General features: G+C 35.3%; 1 protein-coding gene across 5 annotated transcripts in view; it reads right to left on the reverse strand.

The window, feature by feature from the left end:
* The window catches only part of PARPBP (PARP1 binding protein), a 64,464-nt gene that overhangs the window by 22,709 nt on the left and 17,605 nt on the right, over positions 1–24,150 (reverse strand). For 3 of the 5 annotated variants that reach the window (XM_055336462.1, XM_055336464.1, XM_055336465.1), the window contains exons 4-6: positions 17,836–17,943; positions 8,389–8,559; positions 5,937–6,091 (exon numbers count right to left, since the gene is read on the reverse strand). In XM_055336462.1, the coding sequence (XP_055192437.1) occupies positions 5,937–6,091; positions 8,389–8,559; positions 17,836–17,943 (434 nt within the window). Of the gene's footprint in view, positions 1–5,932; positions 6,092–8,388; positions 8,560–17,835; positions 17,944–24,150 lie in introns of those variants that run through there. The other 2 variants (XM_055336463.1, XM_055336466.1) reach the window with 2 other exon arrangements.

Consider the following 24,150-nt stretch of genomic DNA (forward strand, 5'->3'; position numbering starts at 1 on the left):
AACTTGAAGACTCAAAAGAGACCAAAAAAGTTTACACCAACTAGATCACAAGTGATCTTTGGCAGAACAGCTTCAATAGAGTGGAAAAGTGAATTACTGTGAGTCAGTTAAGTACAGACAAGTAAATAAATACTGAGTGTCTACTCTGCCAGACACTGTGCTAGGACTAGGGAATATTAGTGCAGAAAACCAATAAAACCCTCATAGACTTTATAGCCTGAGGAGAAATACATATTAAACAATTAGAAATCAATACCCAGAAGTCAGTGGCATTTCTATACACTAATGAGACTGAAGAAAGAAATTAAGGAGTCAATCCCATTTACAATTGCACCCAAAAGCATAAAATACCTAGGAATAAACCTAACCAAAGAGGTAAAGGATCTATACCCTAAAAACTACAGAACACTTCTGAAAGAAATTGAGGAAGACACAAAGAGATGGAAAAATATTCCATGCTCATGGATTGGAAGAATTAATATTGTGAAAATGTCAATATTACCCAGGGCAATTTACACGTTTAATGCAATCCCTATCAAAATACCTTAGACTTTCTTCAGAGAGTTAGAACAAATTATTTTAAGATTTGTGTGGAATCAGAAAAGACCCCGGATAGCCAGGGGAATTTTAAAAAAGAAAACCATATCTGGGGGCATCACAATGCCAGATTTCAGGTTGTACTACAAAGCTGTGGTCATCAAGACAGTGTGGTACTGGCACAAAAACAGACACATAGATCAATGGAACAGAGTAGAGAATCCAGAAGTGGACCCTCAACTTTATGGTTAACTAATATTCAACAAAGGAGGAAAGACTATCCACTGGAAGAAAGACAGCCTCTTCAATAAACGGTGCTGGGAAAATTGGTCATCCACATGCAGAAGAATGAAACTAGACCACTCTCTTGCACCATACACAAAGATAAACTCAAAATGGATGAAAGATCTAAATGTGAGATAAGATTCCATCAAAATCCTAGAGGAGAACACAGGCAACACCCTTTTTGAACTCGGCCACAGTAACTTCTTGCAAGATACATCCCTGAAGGCAAGAGAAACAAAAGCAAAAATGAACTATTGGGACTTCATCAAGATAAGAAGCTTTTGCACAGCAAAGGATACAGTCAACAAAACTAAAAGACAACCTACAGAATGGGAGAAGATATTTGCAAATGACCTATCAGATAAAGGGCTAGTTTCTAAGATCTATAAAGAACTTATTAAACTCAACACCAAAGAAACAAACAATCCAATCATGCAATGGGCAAAAGACATGAACAGAAATCTCACAGAGGAAGACATAGACATGGCCAACAAGCACATGAGAAAATGCTCTGCATCACTTGCCATCAGGGAAATACAAATCAAAACCACAATGAGATACCACCTCACACCAGTGAGAATGGGGAAAATTAACAAGGCAGGAAACCACAAATGTTGGAGAGGATGCGGAGAAAGGGGAACCCTCCTGCACTGTCGGTGGGAATGTGAACTGGTGCAGCCACTCTGGAAAACTGTGTGGAGGTTCCTCAAAGAGTTAAAAATAGATCTGCCCTACGACCCAGCAATTGCACTGCTGGGGATTTACCCCAAAGATACAGATGCAATGAAACGTCGGGACACCTGCACCCCGATGTTTCTAGCAGCAATGTCCACAATAGCCAAACTGTGGAAGGAGCCTCGGTGTCCATCGAAAGATGAATGGATAAAGAAGATGTGGTTTATGTATACAATGGAATATTCCTCAGCCATTAGAAACGACAAATACCCACCATTTGCTTTGACGTGGATGGAACTGGAGGGTATTATGCTGAGTGAAATAAGTCAATCAGAGAAGGACAAACATTATATGGTCTCATTCATTAGGGGAATATAAAAAATAGTGAAAGGGAATAAAGGGGAAAGGAGAAAAAATGAGTGGGAAATATCAGGGAGGGAGACAGAACATGAGAGACTCCTAACTCTGGGAAACGAACTAGGGGTGGTGGAAGGGGAGGTGGGTGGGGGATGGGGGTGACTGGGTGACAGGCACTGAGGGGGGGCACTTGATGGGATGAGCACTGGGTGTTATTCTGTATGTTGGCAAATTGAACACTAATAAAAAATTTATTAAAAAAATAAATAATTAGAAATTGGGAAATGGAATAAAGAATAGCATTTTTTTCAAGAATCGCAGCTATAAAAGGAAGAAGGAATTGACAAAACCAGAGAAATTGGTTTGTTTTATTTTCTTACAATTTTTATAGACTATGGCAAAAGTACTAGTAGACTTTGAAATCATAAGAGAAAATGAATAAGCAATGAAACAATGTCCCAATAGGTTAGCCATATTATCCCCACTGTAGGAAATATCCTCCCTACCCCCCATCTGGGCTTCATTTCACACCCATTCTCCATGTTTGCCTGACTCCTCCTTCAAGTTCATACTTTAAGATGAAGCTGAACTTTAACAACCACCCAGGTAAGCATTCCTGACACTTTTATTCCTGCTCCCAAGAACTAGGTCAATGGTCCTTTCCTCTGTACATCCTTCTATTGTTATATAAATAGGATATATGTTTTTAGCTTTTAATAACTTTTAAAAAATGAAATGAATATATACTTAAAATATACAAAAATCACCATAAAGGTGATATAAAGGGAAAAAAAGAAAGATCAGAAAGGGAGACAGAACATAAAGACTCCTAACTCTGGGAAACGAACTAGGGGTGGTGGAAGGGGAGGAGGGCGGGGGGTGGGGGTGACTGGGTGACGGGCACTGAGGGGGGCACTTGATGGGATGAGCACTGGGTGTTATTCTGTATCTTGGTAAATTGAACACCAATAAAAAATAAATTTATTAAAAAAAAAAGAAAAAGAAAGATTGCTCAAGTGGACTCTTTAGACACCCATATGAACATATTCACTATTTAGATACCTACTTCTTCAGTGTCTTCCCTAGAACATAGAGTAATTTCTTACTCTGACAAGACAGGATATCCAAAATAATTCACTGATAAATTAAAGAATTTAAGTCTATTCTCTCATCCTAAATGCCTCTAAAATGTACTTCTATCCTGTAGATAATTTATCCCTACCAGAAATTCCTCCAAAGGGAATGTAATTATAACAAACTATATTTGATTGAATATAAGCATTTTTATCTGCTCCCTCCTAAAATTGCACTAAAAATGAGAAAGAGGCAAGTGTTTTAAATCCACAAAGAAAGAGAATGTTAGAGACGACAATCACGGATGACAGCAGAGACATATAATGAAAGCATGGAAAAATGAAAAGCAGATGGACATGTGGTAGCTGACTACTCAGAACAGAGAAAGCTAAAATATAAGTAACTACTAAAAGAGACACCAGTAAGAAGCAACCCCAGAAACTGATTTCAAAACTGATGGCTACAATAAAGATAGGGTTAAGAGTCTACATCAGAAACACTCAGACACCTAAATCTCCTCTCCTATGCTGAGCAGTCAGGCCAGTGCAATTCTCTCCCCTCAGCATAAAAAGCAAGATTACTCTAGAGAAACTAAGCCAGATCAGCTCTGGACCTCAAGGCAACAGGGACTGAAGACAGAATGACTGAGTAAAAGTCTACATAGTGAACTGAGAGAGACTCAGCATCAACCCCCATCTGACCTCAAATTCCAGAATGCTACTAGCTAGGCTAACAGCTTTTCGAAAGAGACTGAAGGATGTCATTCTGGACATTCTGGGGTAATTCCCAAAGCAAAGATCTGTAGTTACCAACATTTGGAGAATCCCAAACAAAAGAGCCAAATGGCTACCATACTATAATGAAATCCATTGTACAGACCTACTAATCAGCTTTCCATTGTCTCATTCTTAAATATGATAAAAGGACTGTTCAGAATCACCACACATTTTAGAAATACCTCTAACATGAAAGAGGGCAAAACAAATGAAAACATTCAACTTAGATAAAACAAAGACCATCCAAGGAAGCAGATAATCTTAAAAAATAAATATAATAATCTTAGACATGAAATGATACAAGATCATAAACAATCGAATGTGAGAAAAAGATAAAGATACTGGCTTCCTATTTTTTCTCAAAAAGCCATGTGAGATGATGAGATTAGCACTGGGTATTATGGTTTGTGTTGGCAAATCAAATTTAAATAAAATATTTTACTCATATGGCTTTCTCTTTTTTTGTCTTTTGTTTTTTATTTTTAAAAATAAGAGATTTACCAATTAAAAATAAAGTTGAGATCCAAAAAACAAGGCAGAGCCAAAGAAATTCACAAAGTAATGAAGCTTCCTGGTTACCACTGTGGAATAGGCTTACCAAGCAAAAGTCTACCCTGAATGAGGAATATAGAGGACTCTCCAGAAGGAATGTCCTGAAGGGCAAAAGCCAGAACTGATTCATAATCTAACTATAAGAATATGAATAGTTTTGTTGAAAAACTCAATAAAGAATCAATGATAAGTATATAGGAACTAAAGCAAAAGAAAAAAGTAGATAATTATTAACTCTAGGAAAGACAAAAATTTGTACAAGAAAGGAAGTATAGTGACAGCGTATCACAATGCTTAGGTATAGGCAGTATTTACAAGATGCGTAATAATATAAATTCTGATGTATATTTTAATCTGAAATTGTGGTATAACTGTATTAGAAAGATGAAAGAAGAGAAGTTGTGTGTGTGCAACAGGAGGCAGACAAGGGGGTGCCAGGAAGGTGTGAGTAAGTGGCAAATTACCATCTTCCAGGGTAGAAGTTAATAAGGTCTCGAATGGAAAAAAAAAATCAACAAATAGATGCATAAAAATTTCATCTAAATGAAAACAAATACAAAAAAAATTAGTCAATCTGTGAAGGACTTTTTCATTATTTGACTTTAACAAAATATACTTATATTTGCTTTGCTAAAAGTATATTTTCTAAAAGTATATATTTTTAAAGTTATGGGCTATCTCAGAAGAATTAGCCAGCCAATACCTTACTTGAAAGTTCAGAAGATGACACTGATACTGCCTATAAAACATATTCAAAACTCTCTTCCAAATTTACTTTGTTATAATGGATATCCATAAAGACAGAAGGATGCAACTGAGAAGAAAATCCAGAAAACAAATTCTTAGGATCTTAAAATGAAAAGAAGTTTCATGAAATAAGACGCAGTGATTAAGAGAATGGGTTCCAAGGTCAGAACTGAGTTCAGATACCAGCTTTGCTACTTAATAACATTATGTGACTGAGGTACATTACTTAGTCCCTGTGTTTCAGTTTCTTTCTCTCTAGGTTATTGTAATGATCAAATGATAATCACGATAAAGAGCCTGACACCTAAAAAGTGTTCAGTAAGTACTAGCTGTTTTTATTAGTACTTGCCAAAGCATACCAACCAAAGTGACAGTGATCTACCGTATTGCTGAAATATACAACCCACTTCTGCCCCCCTCAAAAATTAATACCAAAATTACTAATCATCCAATATGCATATATTATAAATGGGACTCTATCTGATAAGGAATCTCTTACTTTCAGTATCATATAAAAACAAATTCCAGATGAATCAAAGATTTACACCCAGGAAAAGGGGGGAAAAGTAACAAGAAATAGAATAAAGATTTCATCATCTTTGTCAATTCCCTTAGTCATTCTTGGTATAGGCTTCCTTTAGTGCTAAAATAGAAATTTTAAGGAAATTATCTATTCAGTCATGTCCAGTCCTCAAAAATCTTTCTTCCAGAAAAAGACAAACAGTACATGCCACTTGACTTTGGCAAAAATTTAGAATCAAAGAGAGGCAGAAATTTAGTGGGGAAGGTCATGAGATTATAATTTACTCATCTTTTCCCTACTGTTGATGCTTGGTCATTTCAATAGCTCATATATTCAAATCTACATCTGATTCAGTAAAGTTTTAAAGACATACTTATACCAAACATTTGTAATTTATGAAAAGTCATTACCTTGGATTTGGTACTTCTCCAAGAATCTCATCTAATTTGTCAATGAAGTTAATGAAATTAAACAGTCCTTTTACATGGGCCCTTAAAGGATCAGATGGTGATGGTGCATATCCCTTCCCTCCAAGCTGTAGTGTTCTAATAAATGATGTGGCCACCTATGAATTAAAATAAATGATTTAGTTATGTTTAATGATTTAGTAAGTTAAAAATAAAACTTTATGAAGCCAGGTACATTTATATTATTTCTAGAGATGCAGGTAAAGTAAGCACTTTTTATGATTCATGTCACTTTGATTTGGAAGCAAATAATAAAGAAACAGAGGCCATGCAACATTCATGCCAGCAAGGGTGATGGTAATGCAAGTAGAATCTGAGGAGCCAAGTTAGGTGACAAGCTAAAAGCATAAGAATATATTCATAAGAGTATGTCAGTAATTATAAAATATTAGTGTATGAATATATTCTTTTATAGATTGAAATTTTTGGAATTTTTATATGAAACCAAGGGGTTTTTCAGTGTCAACTGTGTTGATTTATTCAAGGTTGGGCAATTAATACAACTCTTCCAAGCTTTATCTTCTTTATTTATGAACTAAATATTTAGACTAAATAATCACAAAACCCTATCTAACTTTCACATTTTAGGATTATTTGATCACGTGTAGTTCAAAAGGCCCTGCCTTTACAAAAATAACAATACATATATGGTGGCTACACTTAAGAGCATCTCCATTAAAGATGATATGTTCTAAAGTGTATCTTAAAACAAATTCCATAAAATTTCAGTAATTTAGAAGAAAGTTCCATGGTTAAATAACTCAGGAAACAAAAGATTAAGTAACAAGGTTAATTTAAGCAGATCCAGAGCTTTTGATATACAAACATGCATTACATATATCCAATAAACATTTATTCAAGGAGCATTTAACAGGGACTTTTGTCTTTGGAAATATTTATTAAAGGAGAATTTAACAGAGATACAACTCTGTAGAACACATGTAGGAAAATACTGCTTCAGAGAAATTCTCACCTGTCAAATTGAATAATATGGTAATAAGTAAAAATACCATAGATTTTCAAATACAAAGGAAAAACAGCTATTCACAATCTAAAAGTTGTTTTATCATAGTTAAAAGAATTCTAGACCACTCTCTTGCACCATACACAAAGATAAACTCAAAATGGATGAAAGATCTAAATGTGAGATAAGATTCCATCAAAATCCTAGAGGAGAACACAGGCAACACCCTTTTTGAACTCGGCCACAGTAACTTCTTGCAAGATACATCCCTGAAGGCAAGAGAAACAAAAGCAAAAATGAACTATTGGGACTTCATCAAGATAAGAAGCTTTTGCACAGCAAAGGATACAGTCAACAAAACTAAAAGACAACCTACAGAATGGGAGAAGATATTTGCAAATGACCTATCAGATAAAGGGCTAGTTTCTAAGATCTATAAAGAACTTATTAAACTCAACACCAAAGAAACAAACAATCCAATCATGCAATGGGCAAAAGACATGAACAGAAATCTCACAGAGGAAGACATAGACATGGCCAACAAGCATATGAGAAAATGCTCTGCATCACTTGCCATCAGGGAAATACAAATCAAAACCACAATGAGATACCACCTCACACCAGTGAGAATGGGGAAAATTAACAAGGCAGGAAACAAATGTTGGAGAGGATGTGGAGAAAAGGGAACCCTCTTACACTGTTGGTGGGAATGTGAACTGGTGCAGCCACTCTGGAAAACTGTGTGGAGGTTCCTCAAAGAGTTAAAAATAGACCTGCCCTACGACCCAGCAATTGCACTGCTGGGGATTTACCCCAAAGATACAGATGCAATGAAACGTCGGGACACCTGCACCCCGATGATTCTAGCAGCAATGTCCACAATAGCCAAACTGTGGAAGGAGCCTCGGTGCCTATCGAAAGATGAAGGGATAAAGAAGATGTGGTTTATGTATACAATGGAATATTCCTCAGCCATTAGAAACGACAAATACCCACCATTTGCTTCGACGTGGATGGAACTGGAGGGTATTATACTGAGTAAAATAAGTCAATCGGAGAAGGACAAACATTATATGGTCTCATTCATTTGGGGAATATAAATAATAGTGAAAGGGAATAGAAGGGAAGGGAGAAGAAATGGGTAGGAAATATCAGAAAGGGAGACAGAACATGGAAGACTCCTAACTCTGGGAAACGAACTAGGGGTGGTGGAAGGGGAGGAGGGCAGGGGGTGGGGGTGACTGGGTGATGGGCACTGAGGGGGGCACTTGACGGGATGAGCACTGGGTGTTATTCTGTATGTTGGTAAATTGAACAGCAATAAAAAATAAATTTATTATTTAAAAAAAAGAATTCTATATGAAGGTACTTGTATCTACTGTCATAAGAATCTTTAATTTAAAACATCCTGAAAATTTAACATGTCCATACCAAAAAGATAGACATCTTTTTCTCTTGAGCAGCATGTTTCAAATCAGTGAAGGCTTCTCTTCCAAGTCCTCTATCAGGAATATTGAGAATATGAGCCAGAGCCAGGTCATTCTTCAAATTCACCAGCAGATTTAAATATGAGTAGATAATTTTTCTTGCTAATAACTGCACCTGTACAACAAAATATTATTTTCTCTATTGAAGTTATTTTAAGTCAATAATCTTTTTTCTATGCAATAAAAATAGTATGACCATTCAATAACAATATCTCACTCAATTCTTTGGGAAAAGAAAACTGCCATACAACAAAAGTTTGAGTTGGACAATTAATATATCCTTGCTCATGAAACCAGTGTGCTAGTAAGTATCAATGAGCAAATAATTATCATAATTGTTGAAAAACACCTCTTAGAAAATGTTATAAAGGATAAAGTCCAAGGTCTGCATTTCTGATGAGGCTGGATCTCATTGCCTTGCACATATTTGTCACTAAATAACAAGGAATAATGAAGCCCCCTAAAGCTTAGGGAACGAGCCAACTGGCATTATTTGGTCCTGTACCTATACAGGGCTAGATATAAGGGCTAGATATAAGGGCTGAAGTTAAATAGTTAAATTTGGGGAGAATTATTAGATACTGACTTTGACAATACCAAATAACCAAGTACGTATTACAATGAAGAGATTCAAGCAAATGTTAAGAAAATAATAACAAGTAGTTGATGTTGACATTAACTACTAAAACAGAGTTACAGACTCTTCAAGCACAAGATAAATAATATTTGTGAGAATTTAATATGGGCATCCGTTGTTTCTTCTTTTTTTAAAAAAAAATATTTTATTTATTTTTTCACGAGAGACACACAGAGAGAGGCAGAGACACAGGCAGAGGGAGAAGCAGGCTCCCTGCAGGGAGCTCCATGTGGGACTCAATCCCAGGATCCTGGGATCACACCCTGAGCCAAAGGCAGATGCTCAACCACTGAGCCACCCAGGCATCCTAGGCATCAGTTCTTTCAAATATACTGTACTTGTCTTTTATAGTCAAGTCAAGCAGTTTATAAACTAGGGCATTCAATGATCTTGTTCTTAAAATTATCTACTTACAGGGACGCCTTGGAGGATCAGCAGTTGAGCATCTGCCTTCTCCTCAGGGCGTGATCCTGGGGTCCTGGGATCAAGTCCCACATCAGGCCTCCTGCACTGAGCCTGCTTCTGTCTCTGCCTCTCTTTCTCTCTGTGTCTCTCCTGAATAAATAAAATCTAAAAAAAAAAAAATTATCTACTTACACCTATTTTAGGCCTTGCAACTTCTAGTACTGGGAAAGTACCTGTTAACTCCCACAGGTAACTATAAACTATTAGGTAAAATTTTAAAAACAAAAAACATAAAGACCCGGGAAAGCACACAAAAAGCAGACCCACGCTAGAGAAGAATTTAATTTTAAAAGAACTGCAACAAGAAGCATTAAGAATAACAAATTTGTGGTTATTCAAGGCCCTAAGGGACGCCTTGGAGGCTCAGCAGTTGAGCGTCTGCCCTCAGCTCAGGTCGTGATCCCGGGATCTGGGGATGGAGTCCCATATTGGGCTCCCCGCAGGGAGCCTGCTTCACCTTCTGTCTATGTCTCTGCCTCTCTCTCTGTGTCTCTCATGAATAAATAAAATATTAAATAAAAAAGGCCCTAAACTTCCTGTAATAGTGGAGAAGTGAGCGATCGCATAAACCTCACAGATAATAAACATAAAAGAGTAAGTAAGAAATTTTAAATATTATTTAAAGGTACTGGAAAGTATCTAGAAGGTAAACAGAAACTGGAGGAATATCTAACTTTAACAGGACTGCAATAAGAAGGGAATAAATCAAGGGTACATGGGTGGCTCAGTCAGTTGAGTATCCAACTCTTGATCTCAGTTCAGGTCTTAATCTCAGGGTCATGAGTTCAAGCCTCACTTTGGACTCCAAACTGAGCATGGAACCTACTTTAAAAAAAAAAAAAGGCAAGGAAGGTGGTATGGTAATGAATGAAGTTTGTTGTTTACTGGCCCAATTTTCATGACTATGGCTGCGCAGATAAAAGTTACTATAAAGGTGCCCTCAGAATCCAGGGCTGGGAAAGCCGCTAGAAATTTAAAGGGAAAAATCTTGGAAATAATTGAGAGTATAAAGAGCCCAAATCCCTAGCTAACAGTGAAACTACACAAGCATGGAGGAGACTCCTGAGGGCCCATCAAAAATACAGGCAAAAACCAAAAAGAAATATATTTAAGAAAGATTTAGCCATGAGGAACCAGAACTATGAGTTGGAAAGTTTGCTAAACTGAGCACATTCCACAACTGCGTGTAGCTGAAGTTTCAGAAAGCTAAAGCTGGACAGGCTTGAAGTTTTAGGTGTACAGAGCCAAAACTTGTCGGAACAACTGGAAAATTCAGGAAAATCCCTAGAAAAAAGGAATCCATGGAAACAATGAGCTCCATACTTTCCCAAATCCTTGGCTGACTGTCATATTTGGCAGGCAAAAGAAAGATTTACAAAAGCTAACCTAAAAAAAACCCAAAAAACAAAACAAAAAACAGCAAAGAGAAACTGTAAGAATAGATATCCAAAAAGCTACATACCGAGGCGACAAAATATGAAGTTGAAATCCAGGCAAGAAAACTACCTACTAGAATAAAAACTCAGTTGTCCTCAGAAGAACATGACAAAACCCAGAATCACTATAAAATATTATCTGTAATGTTTAGTTTTCATCTAAAAATTACTGGACAATTTAATAAAAGGAAAGTGTGACCCTTTCTTAGGATAAAAAGCAGTCAATAAAAATTAACATCAAATGGACTTAGATGTTAGAATTAGCAGCAAAACACTGAGGTGGCTGGTACAAATATATTCAAAGAACCCAAACAAAATACGTTCAATGAATTAAGAAAATATTATCAATGAATTAACAGTGGAAATGACAACAGCAAAGTGAACACTATAAAGAAAGTAAATTCTAAAAATGAAAAGTACAATGACCAAAACAAAATTTGCTAGGTGAGCTCAACAACAACTTGGAGAAGGTGGAAGAAAACTATCAGTGACCTTACAAATATATAAATAGAAATCACCAAAGCAGAAAAACAAAAGAAGAAAAAAAAATAAAATAAAGCCATAGAGCTCTGTGGGGCATGTACTTAGAATCCCTGCAGAAGCAGAAAAAAATATTTCATTAAATTATGGCCAAAAGCAACCCAAATTTGGTAGAAAACATTAATTTATAGATCTAAGAAGCTATTCAAGTAGGAAAAATACAAAGAATAACATTCCTGTGGTATAATTAAACTCTGACAGTCAAAGATGAGAAAAAATCTTGACAACAAAAGAACCAGAACCAGAACAAAATGACACATTACATAATGGGAACAATGACAAGGTTAACAGACCATCAAAAAGTAAGCCAGAAGACATTGGAGCAACATATTAAATATGTTGAAAAATTATCTTAAATTACAATAATCACGATAATATAGTATTTATGAAGGGACATTCAAATCAATGAAACAAAGTTCACAAAGATCTAACGCAGATATGGCCATTTGATTTTTGACATAGGTGCAAAAGAAACAACAGAGGAAGGACAACTTCTCAATAGTTGTGTGGGAGCAATTGGTCAGCCATATGCAAAACAAATGAAACACACCTAAATCTCACATTTTTTTTTTAAGATTTTACTTATTTATTTGAGGGGGGTTGAGAGAGAGAGAGAAAGAGAGAGAGCACAAAAGCAGGGGGAGGAACAGAGGGAGGGAGAGAAGCAGGTTCTCCGCTAAGCAAGGAGCTCAATGTAGGGCTCCACCCCAGGACCCTGGGATCATGACCAGAGCCAAAGTCAGATGCTTAACTAACTGAGCCAACCAGGCACCCCAACCTCACACTTTTTATAAACATTAACTCAAAGCAGATCATAGGTATAAATGTACAGTATAAAACTGTAAAACTTAAGAAGAAAACCTAAGAAAAAAATCTTTATGACTTGGAATTAGGTAGAATTATTACACATGACACCAAAAGCACAATTGACAATAGGAAAAAACTGACAAATTGGATTTCATCAAAATTAAATTATTTTTATGGAATTCTCCTCACCTTCTCAACTCCTTCCACTCCATCTTCTTGTTCTGGAATCTTGTTTGTATCTAATTCTTAAATGTCGTTCCCACATATTTACCTGAAATCCTCTCCTTGCCTATTCCCTTAGAAAGATGGACTCCACAAATTCTATACTCAATTCCTTCTCAAAACATGAAATTCATTAAGTCCTTCAGTGACTGACAACTTAGCTAAAGACTCCATAATTTATCATCTGTAAACTAAGAAAATATTTTCCTAAATTTTTTTCATACTCTGTTTAATCAATTTTAAATTAGGAAGCATAAAAGAGAGCTTTAAAAGATAGCAAAAAAATTACAAATCAAAAGAAATTACAAATTATTAGGAAGTCTCTGAAACAATTATTAAGGAGGTCTCAAGTTCACACATGCATTAAAAGCACTTTTAAAGGTAACATGCTTTTCAGTTATTTAAATTTCTTATGAAAAACAAGTCTTGAAACATGAGAGGCAATCAGGATCAATTTAAAAAAACTTTACTGGACAGGAAAAGGTTACCTTAAATATGGACTCAAAATTTAGGCAAAATTGATTTTTTTCAAAAAAAGCTTTACTTTTAGCCCTACGAAAAAATTTTTTTTCTTGAATATTAAACATATAGGACAAATGTTATCTTTGCAGAGAGGCCCCATGATATCCCAGTGTAGAATTCATGTACTCCCTTTCTTATAATCTTATCATCTCGATGCATATCAATTGTAATTCCCTGCATAGATCTTTCCAATGCTGTGTATTTTCTTAATCTTTCTACTACTTCATGAGTTCCAGGAGAGCAACTAGTGTATTGTTACAGCCTAAAAGAATGACTGACACTTTAGTAGGTAATCAATTCATTTTGTTATTAGGTTCTCAATTAATTTGTGTTCAATGATAAATGAAAAAAACTTAATACACGTATTTGGCCATTTTAGATATTTCAAAATGAAAACCATTTATAAAAAATTACTTGGGATCAAGTTAAGCACTCACATATTTATATTACATTGCCTTAAAAAGAAAATTGCTCCAAGGTACAACTAAATTAAAATCTTTAGGATCCATCCTAAAATTTTATAACTTAAGTCATAACATAGTTTTCTGCTTATATTTCAAGCATTCTTTACTTTCAGTGTAAATTATAATATTTCATGTGAATCTCTAATACAAAAGTTTCCATTTTAACCTCACAGTGCAACAGTCTGAAACATATGAATCTCTTTATCTTATCCCTTCACATTTCAAGAGTAACGTATTTTGTGAAAAATCAAAGCAGAGAAAATGTGATATTCACACTGCAATCAAACTTTTTTACTCTTTCTACTTTTAATTTCATTCAATCCCTGTTTCACTGTGCTTCTGATGTCCAAAAATGAGAATTACCAAAATGTATGTATCTGATCCTTACTGGGTACAAACTGGGGCTTAAACCTCCACATCTACAACTTGCTCTTTAAGGGCTAACCAATTCTGCCCTTCTAATCTATGACACTAGACAAACATCAGGGAAAAACATCTTGGAGTCCTCACTCCAAGAAACAAAAGTGTTTCTTTTAACTCATGGCTGCAATTGGAAATCTATCCCTATCATTATGGTCATATAACATGGCAGTTATGGTTTCCCTGCTCTTGTATTTGCAAGTGTGTTTTAAAGAGGCTCTCTGGAAAAGCACTCCACATAAATACAGTTATGATGTCCAGAAGCAAGGGCCTAAATTGAAAAAATCCACAAGATTGAAGCTTTCACCAAGATACCAAAAATAAAGATAATGTTCTGTTTATTTAATAAACTGATTCAATCCATACCACAAAGTATTTGCAATGTTTGTTTAGAAGTTGAACAATTTTATTTAAGCTTTCTGGCAATTCCAAGTTTCTTTTCTTATCCTTAATTATTACTGAAATGCAGATATTCAATCACAATTTGAACAAAGTCCATTTTTCTAGATTGAGATTAACAATTTCTACAGGTATTTTTTACTTTCTTTGTCAACGCACAAATTCTTACATATAATGACAAAAAAAAAGTTGCACTAGCACTAATATATTGATAGAATTTTTTATGTAACTGATGATTTTCTTTTTGGGCCTTTACTCCATTTTCCCCCTCTTTACTTCAGAATTTCTAAAGCAGTTTAGAACCTTAGGAAAAATAAAATAAGGAAACAAAAGTATCATTTCTCAAATTCATGCCATTCATCTACTTGATGACTCTGGTGTGGCATTAGTAAGGTACATTTTGTGATCAAAATATATCTATATAAGACTTCAGCCCAAAAAGTCACTTTGGAATTTTAATAGAAATATATTGCCTTCCAAAAATACTTTGCAAAAAGAAAATATTAGAAGTCTGCAAATAACAGAAGAATAGTTGAGAGGATAGCTGCTACTGTAAAAGTCCGCATAAAACCTAATCTATCAGCTAACTAGTAGACAAAATACTCAGAAAACAACCTAGGAAGGCAAGAGAAAAGTGGAGGATTCACACAATGAAACTATCACTGTTTTTTTTTAAATGAGAAAACTATATGCCTGCAGTGCAGATGCATTAGTTTCTATATGCTATACTCTTTTCTCATGGATGTCCCTTCAACATTTTATACCTGTAAGCCAAAGTTATAAATGCTTAGGTACTTTATATATGTACAAATCAGTTTATTTCTCTTAATTAAAAGGCACAATAACAATTATTATTTCCTCCTTGTAGATCCTATAAGATAAATCATAGAGGAGATTTGCAAGTGATCTACTCTGGGGGTAAATGAATGTACTCAAGTACCAATGAGGAAAGACCAGGCATTTGGTGAACATTTTATCAGTAGGAGGAGGAAAGAAGGAAAAGAGGAAGGAAACAATGTAAATGAAAAATTAATTTCAAGCAAGAGAAAATAGTTAAAATCACTAAAAGAATCATATCTGGGCAGAAAACATTCAAAGATGGGCTTGACCAGGGCGTGATCCTGGAGACCCGGGATCAAGTCCCACTTCGGGCTCCCTGCATGGAGCCTGCCTCTTCCTCTGCCTGTGTCTCTGCCTCTCTCTCTCTCTCATGAATAAATAAATAAAATCTCTAAAAAAAAAATGGGCTTGAAATATTCTCTTGTACCAGAAAAAAGGGAAGTGCTCAGAAGTCTAATAGGAGATGTAAAAAAGACACAGAAGCCAGCTTGAAGGGAATCCCTCCATTTTAGCATCAAAGATTAATAAGTATAATTAATTTTAAAACTGAATAAATAAAAATTCATCATTCCGTGGTAATAAATACACACATAATAAAGAAGATAAATAGGAAAAAATCTAATTTGCATTCCATCTTATAAATATTATACCAACTGCTAAACTGATAATGAAAGAGAATTAGGTTGTGACTCTGCCATTTTTGGGAACTCTTTCCCTAAATAGCTTTATCTTATCAAGCTCTGCTTTACTGAGAAATGGCAGCAAATTAAAATAAAGATAGGACAAAGTTAGAAACTCACCATTCTGCAAACAGTAAAGAAATAATTGATTCAGAAAACGATCATGAACACATGTGTAAAACCAGTAGGTGAAAGGTTGCTGGGGGACAGGATATTTACACAGTGTCACCCCACAGATCTCTACTCATAGCAAAGGGAAAATGACATCTATATCCTAGATATCTGCCAATTTGGGACAACTTGAGTTTGTGTCTCCACCACAATGTTACGAACATTAAACCTCAATCTAAGCAAGCTTTTGTGTGTGTGTGTGTGTTTTTTAAAGATTTTATTTATTTATTCATGAGAGACACAGAGAGAGAGGCAGAGACATAGGCAGAGGGAGAAGCAGGCTCCCCACAGGCAGCCCGATGTGGGACTCGATCCCAGGACCCTGGGATCATGCCCTGAGCCAAAGATAGACAGTCGCTCAACCACTAAGCCACCCAGGTGCCCCCAAGCAAGCTTTTGAATAAAAATTCCAGTTTAAAAAAAATAAAAAATAAAAAAAAATAAAAAAAAATTCCAGTTTACCGGAAATACAGGAACAAGATAAATAATACCAGGAGAAATTAAACAGATAAATAAGAGAAAAAGATGGAGGGGAATACTTCTAGATTAAGAGTCTAAAGAAATATAAAACCATTTGAGGGACAAATGGAGAAATCTGAATAGGGTAGACAGTAAATGATATTAGAGAATACTTAAGTTTTCTTATATATGTTAATATTATGATTATGCTTTTATTCTCAGGAAATGATATGCTGAAGGACTTTAGGCATTAAGTGTCATGATGTCAGAAACTTAACTTTCAAATACAGCAGAAAAAATATTAGATGCAGATGTTCAAGCACATTAGTAAGTCTAGGAAGTAAATGCACAGATATTTATTTGAGGCCAGTGACAAACAAATTTTTTTTAAAGTGTTATCTGTTTGGCACAGGACTTATGGGAGAATCTGCCTTAGCAACAGTTCCTAAAACAATGAAGAAGATAATTCATCAAATTGAATGAAGAGGATGGATTTTGATATGTTGAATGTAATTTTACTACTTCTTTCAACATCCTTATTTTTTATCTTATCAATAATGATTTTATTTACCATAGAAACTTCTATAAACATAACTCTCATGGTTATGAGAGGGGTTACTATATTTAATTAGGTATCTAGCATAGTATTTAACTGAAGGTAAAGTATATTAGACCAAACCTGTGGTTCGTTTTCTATGGTTCGTTTGCACAACAAACTCTATTATCACAATTTGTGATGAATAAGTTATCTACTATAAAGGGGACAGAACAGATTTTTCAATTGTACATATCCTCCCAAGAATCATTCATTTAAAACCATAAGTGACTTTACCAAATACAAAGATTCAAAGAACTCTGGCAACCTAGACCTTCCAACTACTTTTCAGAGACTTAAGAGTGATACCTGGGCGCCTGGGTGGCCCAGTTGGTTAAGCATCTGCCTTCGGCTCAGGTCATGATCCCAGGTCTTGGGATTGGGCCCTGGATCAGGCCCCCTTGTTCAGCGGGGAGTCTGCCTTTCTTTTCCTCTACCCCTCCATGCTGCTTGTGATCTCTCTCATATTCTCTCTCAAATAAATAAAATCTTTAAAAAAAAAAAAAAAAAAGGAAGAGTGATAACTATTTTTACACAGTGCCTATTACCTTGGCCCAAAACCAGGAACAAACTATTAGGCTCTTACCAGTCTCTAATGTATTATTCTTTGCAAATACAGTTTTATTTAAACAAAAACTTTTAAAAATTAACAAAATAACTGTAATGTACAATCAAATTATAGTGATTTGAAGAGGATCATACCCTACTTTAATTTACTCATAATTTATCAGTACCTTTTCATTGTCCTGGTTGTGTTTACTCACTGGTGATGTTGGTACATAAAGATCAGTTTCATCAGCTACTTCATACTGTCTCCCAGACAGAAAATCCCGTAGTTGACTCTGTAGAAAACATAGAAGGTTACTAATAATACAGTGCTATGCCAACTATAAGTACTATTTCACACCAAGCTCTACATGGTGTCATCCCGTGTACGGTTTTATTACCCGATCTTTGTTGACAGTAAGTGTACATGGAATTAAACTTTCTAACAAAATGCTGCCGTTTCCAATGGCCATACTCAAAGAGTTTACAAGTTGAGAGTTAAAAGATAACCATGGAAATTTAATCTAAGCCTTTTATCTTTATAGAAGAAAATTAAAGACAAAGGGCTTACCTAAGGCACATAATAAATGCTTCATCTTGGACTTATATATAAATAAACCTAGTGTCCTAACAGCATATTTCAAGCAAAATAAGAATTTCCATAAAAAATAATTATAAAGAGATATTTGCCTTCACCCTGGCACAGCACTGAACATCTCCACATTATTTATTCTAAGGGCTCTAAGGTCACATAGGTATTCGCATACCCCATTCCTAATGAGCAAACCTGGAGGGAACCTACGAACAGAATTAACAACGCCTAATGACATTGCAAACCCATTATCCTCTCAGCGATTGCAAAATTATAATGAAAACAATTCACCAATATATACTTCTTAAAAGGCAATAGCATTTGCCACTATTCTTCTAATATGATGAGCTGGAACTCAGAGCTAATCATAAAAAGAAAAGAACTAGAAAGACTAGGATTTTGTTGTTCATAGGTTGAATCTCAAAATTCAAGTTCACTAAAAAAAGAATTTACTTCTTTTAAAATAAGTTTTGACTTCTACTCCTTTGTTACAAAGGACAACTTAGGGGGCGCCTGGGTGGCTCAGTCGGTTAAGCATCTGCCCTCAACTTAGGTCATGATCCTGGGCTCCTGGGACCAAGCCCTGTCAGGCTCCCTGTTCAGTGTGAAGCCTGCTTCTCCCTCTCCCTCTACCACTCTCCCTGCTCATGCTCTCTCTCTCTCTCTCTCTCTCTCTCTCTCTCAAATAAAATAAATAAATAAATAAATAAATAAATAAATAAATAAATAAAATCTTTAAAAAAGAAAATAAAAACAAAGGACAACTTAGATACCTATTTTCTAAATACTAGCCAGAAACATTTAATGACCACCAATGACGTTACAGTGCAACTTTTCAATATTTAAAAAACTGATGTTATGAAATAATTCACAGTCATTATCTTTCAACAGAAAAATCCTTTGGGAAGGTGTGTCTGACAATCACTGTTTTTTTAAAAAAATGTTTATTATAATCCCAGTATAGTTAACATATAGTATTACATTAGTGTCAGGTGTACAATCTAGCAATTCAACACTTCCATACATCACCCCATGCTCATCACAAGATGTACACTCCTTAATCCTCATCACCTGTTTCTCCCTATCCCCTGCCGCTCTCGTAGTTTGTCCTCCATAGTTAAGAGTCTGCTTCTTGGTATGTCTCTTTTTCAAAAAGAATTTACTATTTAACAAATTTTGAACACAGGTAGTCCTCACACTTGTGGTTGTTTTCAGAACAGATGTTAAAAGCAAAGATTTATTCTTCCATAAACACAATGTTATTTTTTTTAAATGGGATAGTATTACCCTCTGGTTTAAAACTATTTTCATGTTTAATGACATGTAAAGTACAATATTCTAGATCAGTTCACTGAATATGGTTCAAGGACTCCTGAGGTTCCTAAGACCCATTCAGGGGACCCAGGAGGTTCTCCCTTTTCCAACTACGTACCAATGTGAATCTGAATTTTCTTGATATATCAGTCAAAACAACATACCAAACAGAAGCAGACATGAGAATCCTGCTATTTTCCATCATACATGACATTAAAGATATTTCTAAAAATGTAAAACAGGGTTACTAGCCTCACAATTTATTCTTGGAAACTTATTCATAAAATACTATTCATATTAACATGTAATAGGTTTGTTATCAATATTTTAATAACTGTTACTTTAAATGTATCTCAATTTTAATCTTTAGTAACAGACATGACTCATACAAAATCTCCTTGTAGTCCTAAGTAATTTTTAAGAGTGCAAAGGAGTTCCTAAATCTAAAAATTTGACAAGGATTCTAGATAATAAAGCATAAAGCTTTTTGAGGTAAGCACAAAAATCACAATGGTTTTTTTTTTTGTGATACATTAATTTTACTGATATACCTTTTTATCCTCATATTAACTATATTTCTCCATTCCATTAATGGTTACCTCACGTTCCTATACTCACATCAGATCCATTTCTATCATTATTTAAAAGTGATAATGCCTCCTACTTCCTGGCTCCCACCTCCCCAATAAACTACTCAGGTCATGAGCTAAATCCAATGAGCTTTAAACCAGTATCAGAATCTCCCTTAGCATAAGCCTTCCATTTTAGCGTACATATTTCTGTATCATTTTAACTTGACACACATACACTCCAAGTTTCATTGCTCACTACCATCCCCTAGTTATCTGCTCTCCAGGTCATCTGTTTAATTATTATGGTCTTTGAAAACACAAATTCTTCACTTGAAGTATGAATATGACATTCTTCAAATTTCTGCATATCCTCACAAATCCTTCAACTTAGCTAAGTGATTATCTTGTTGAAGATGAGATCCTTAGGTCACTGCCCTCTTCTTTCAGGACATGCTATTTAATTTTTGTTATTTTTAAATAGCTTGTTCTTTCCACCAGGAAACTTATATTTACCTTCATCCTTAAGAGTTTGGGAATTTTACCAGGATGTCTACGTATGAGTCTTTTCTCTTCAATATACCCTGGAACTTCGTAAAGACTCTAAACTAACAGACTCAGGAAAATTTTATCATAACAAATGTGGTTACAAGAAATATTTTATTTAATCATGGCCTCTTCTGCATCTGTTCCTTTTTCTCCTCTGGAAATCCTATCATTTGTCATGTTAAATCCAATCTCCAAGTTTCTTAACTTTTCCTTCATGATTTCTTCATCTTCATACTTTTCTCTCTGTGCTTTAAATATTTATTTGACTTTCAGAATATGAATTTGTATCTGAATTCATCTGTTGTGTTGGGAAAACTTTCCTTTTTTCTTCTTTTTTTTTAAACCTAGAAAGTCTTATGTTTAGGTGTATCCTTGAATTTCTTACTTTTATGGATTCAAGTTGTCATTCACCACTAAGAGCTCTATTCTGTTGGGCACATGTGTTTCTGAGGTAACTCATCTTTCTGTAGCTGCTGGGATTCCTTAAGTGGCTGTTGTTTTTCTTCATTGGCTCTTTGGGGCTTATAGCCTTGACTGTTGAGGTACCTGAAGTGATAGCAATTTTAGAAGCAATAGAAATTGAAATTGTCTCTAGTCTTTATGAAGCATCAGTGGAAAAATAAACAGGATGCCAGTCATCTACTTAAGCCAAGGGAGAGTCTTAGGTCTTCTTGTGGTCTTTGAAGGATCACCAATAGTATGCTCACCCATTCAGCTCCTTCTTGGCTTCCTGAGAGTCAAAGAATCCTGGCACACTCACAGAGGGTATTTGTTGACCTTCCCCAGAAGTTCCCAGATTTCTGAGGGCTGCTAAGCTCTTCTTAAGATCTAATATTTCTTCTCCTCAGCCCAAGTCTCCAATGGATTTCAGATAGTTGTTCAATTCATGAGAAAGCAAACTGTACACTGTACCAACTGTCTTCTACTTGGACTCCAGTTAGAATCCAAGGTTTTATAAGCTCCCAGATGTCCACAGACCCTGCATCCTTGTTCCCCAAAAGAGGAATTATATGTATGAAATACAGGGGAAAGGGGCATTGTTCAAGTTATCATGCTACCAGAACAGCCTTGTCTTACCTTTATCTTAATTCCTCGTAATTCCTGCCTTATTTAGGCTATAATAAATAAGAAACGAAGATACATAAGCATATGTACCTTTAAAGACATTTTCAGGGGCACCTGGGTGGCTCATTTGGTGAAGCATCTGACTCTTGGTTTCAACCTAGGTCTTACGGGTTTTGGGATCAAACCCTGCATCAGACTTGGTGCTCAGTAGGGTATCTGCTTGAAGATTCTCTCTCTTTGCCCCTCCCCACTCTGTCTCAAATAAATAAATAAATCCTTGTTTGTTTGTTTGTTTTCTTTAAAGACACTTCTAGCATAAGTTAGGGTTATTTTAGTGCATATTTGAGGAAATCAATCTAGGGATCTGTCTTCCTGCTCACTTTTTCTTCATTGGAAATTTCCCTGGAGCAAACAAATATGAGAGATCAAATCTTCCATTTTGAGTGCAGAAAAATGTCAACTTCACATACTATCATCTCAGCAGCTTCCACTCCACTCCTGATGTTCTGCAGAACATGTTGACATTTGGAGACACAGAACTCCCTCCAATGTAGATCTATATATCTCATAGTATGGTTGATTCACTTAAATGAAGAGGTTTACGATAAGTGTTAGGAGCAAAGGATAAGATGAAAATAATGTGTCCAAAAACCTCAGGCAGATTTTACTCCCATTGGCTTTATCAGAAGATTGTCTTTGTTGTTCCTACAATAGCCTCTCTAAAATAACTATGTGAAAAGTAGTCAAAAATTATTTCTACAAGCAAATAAAATAAGGTAGGGAGAAATGGAAAAAAAATATTTTCCCTCACACTTATCATTACCATATTGTATGTATGCTTGGGTGTCTTAGAAGGTTACAAAAGGGGGGCCTGGGTGGCTCAGTTGGGTAAGCGTCTGCCTTTGGCTCAGGTCATGATCCCAGGGCTCTGGGAGGGAGCCCTGAGTAGAGTCCTGCATTGAACCCCCTCACTCACTCAGCAGGGAGCCTGCTTCTCCTTCTCCCTCTTGCCCCTCCCCACCCCATGCTCTCTCTCGTGCTCTCTCAAATAAATAAAATCAGAAAGAAAGAAAGAAAGAAAGAAAGAGAGAGAGAGAGAGAGAGAGAGAGAAAGAAAGAAGAAAGAAAGAAAGAAAGAAAGAAAGAAAGAAAGAAAGAAAGAAAGAGAAAAGAAAGAAAGAACGAGAAAAGAAAGGAAAGAAAGTTATAACAGGGCAAAGGGTTCCATTATAGCCCATTGAGCCCAAGACAGCAAACTGCCTGCCAATATCCACTCTCCCCTTCTTCCTCAGTAACAGAGATTTTGTTTTTATTCTGGCATGTTACCCAGAAAAAAAAAAAAAAACTTTATTTTCCATCTCCCCTAACATCTTGGTGTGCCATGTAACTAAGGTTTGGGCAAGGACATGGAAGCAAAAGAGCTATGTCTCTTTAAAAGGAAAGGAGAGTGCTGTGCTCCCTTGCTACTTCCTGATACTAGGAATGCTGATAAGGAATCTGAAGCTCCAACAGGTATCTTGGATCACAAATGATCTTGAGGGTAGAGGTCAAAAACTAAGATGGGAGAGCAGAATGACAAAAAAATCCTCGGTATCTGATAACCACAGAGCTATCACATCAGCCCCAGAGGCTTACCTTAAGACTCCTTTTGTAAAAGAATGAAATAAAGTTCCATTTTCATAAACCACTGTTACTGTGGAGGTTTCTATTACAAGGAGCCAAAACATGATTTCCAAGTATCAGATGGAAATATTTATCAAATATTTTAATATCTTAGAAAATACAATCAACATTTTCTTCTAATTATATCTACAATTATTTATATTACCAGTATTTAACTACTACTTTAATGGTACCCAGCAAACGTTAAGGTAAAGAAATACATTTCAATACTTTAAAACAAACTAGACACATCCAAATATATCAAGTCTAATGTATATAAAACCAAACTGCAAAGGATGGCATCCCATTAGTTTTAAAATTTATATTCAATAAAAAAATAAAACAATGAATATGTGTACATGTAAAAAAAAGGAATAGTATATAACTTCATGTTTATTGCATCATACTATCATCACAAAAGATACCTCATCTCAGTGAAATAGTATTTTTAATCCATACAAAGAGTCATTGAAATAATGAATACAACATATGCCCAAAGAACAGATGCACATTAAACCAAGAAAGTAAAATAGAAAAGCAATCCTTGGCACAAATTCAAAAAGAAATCACACATTTGGAACTGATCTCTTTGTTAAAATTTTTTGATCTAGTAAGAAGCTGTTTCAACCAAATAATAACAGAATTTCAGCAAAATTTACCATAATAGCTAACTTTCAGGCAGTTAGATTTTCTATTTCTAACATGATCTGAAAAGCAAAAGCATTAACAAGGTACTATAAATGCTAACACCA

Source organism: Nyctereutes procyonoides, unplaced genomic scaffold (genome assembly GCF_905146905.1).
Source record: "Nyctereutes procyonoides isolate TBG_1078 unplaced genomic scaffold, NYPRO_anot_genome, whole genome shotgun sequence".
Lineage (NCBI taxonomy): Eukaryota > Metazoa > Chordata > Mammalia > Carnivora > Canidae > Nyctereutes > Nyctereutes procyonoides.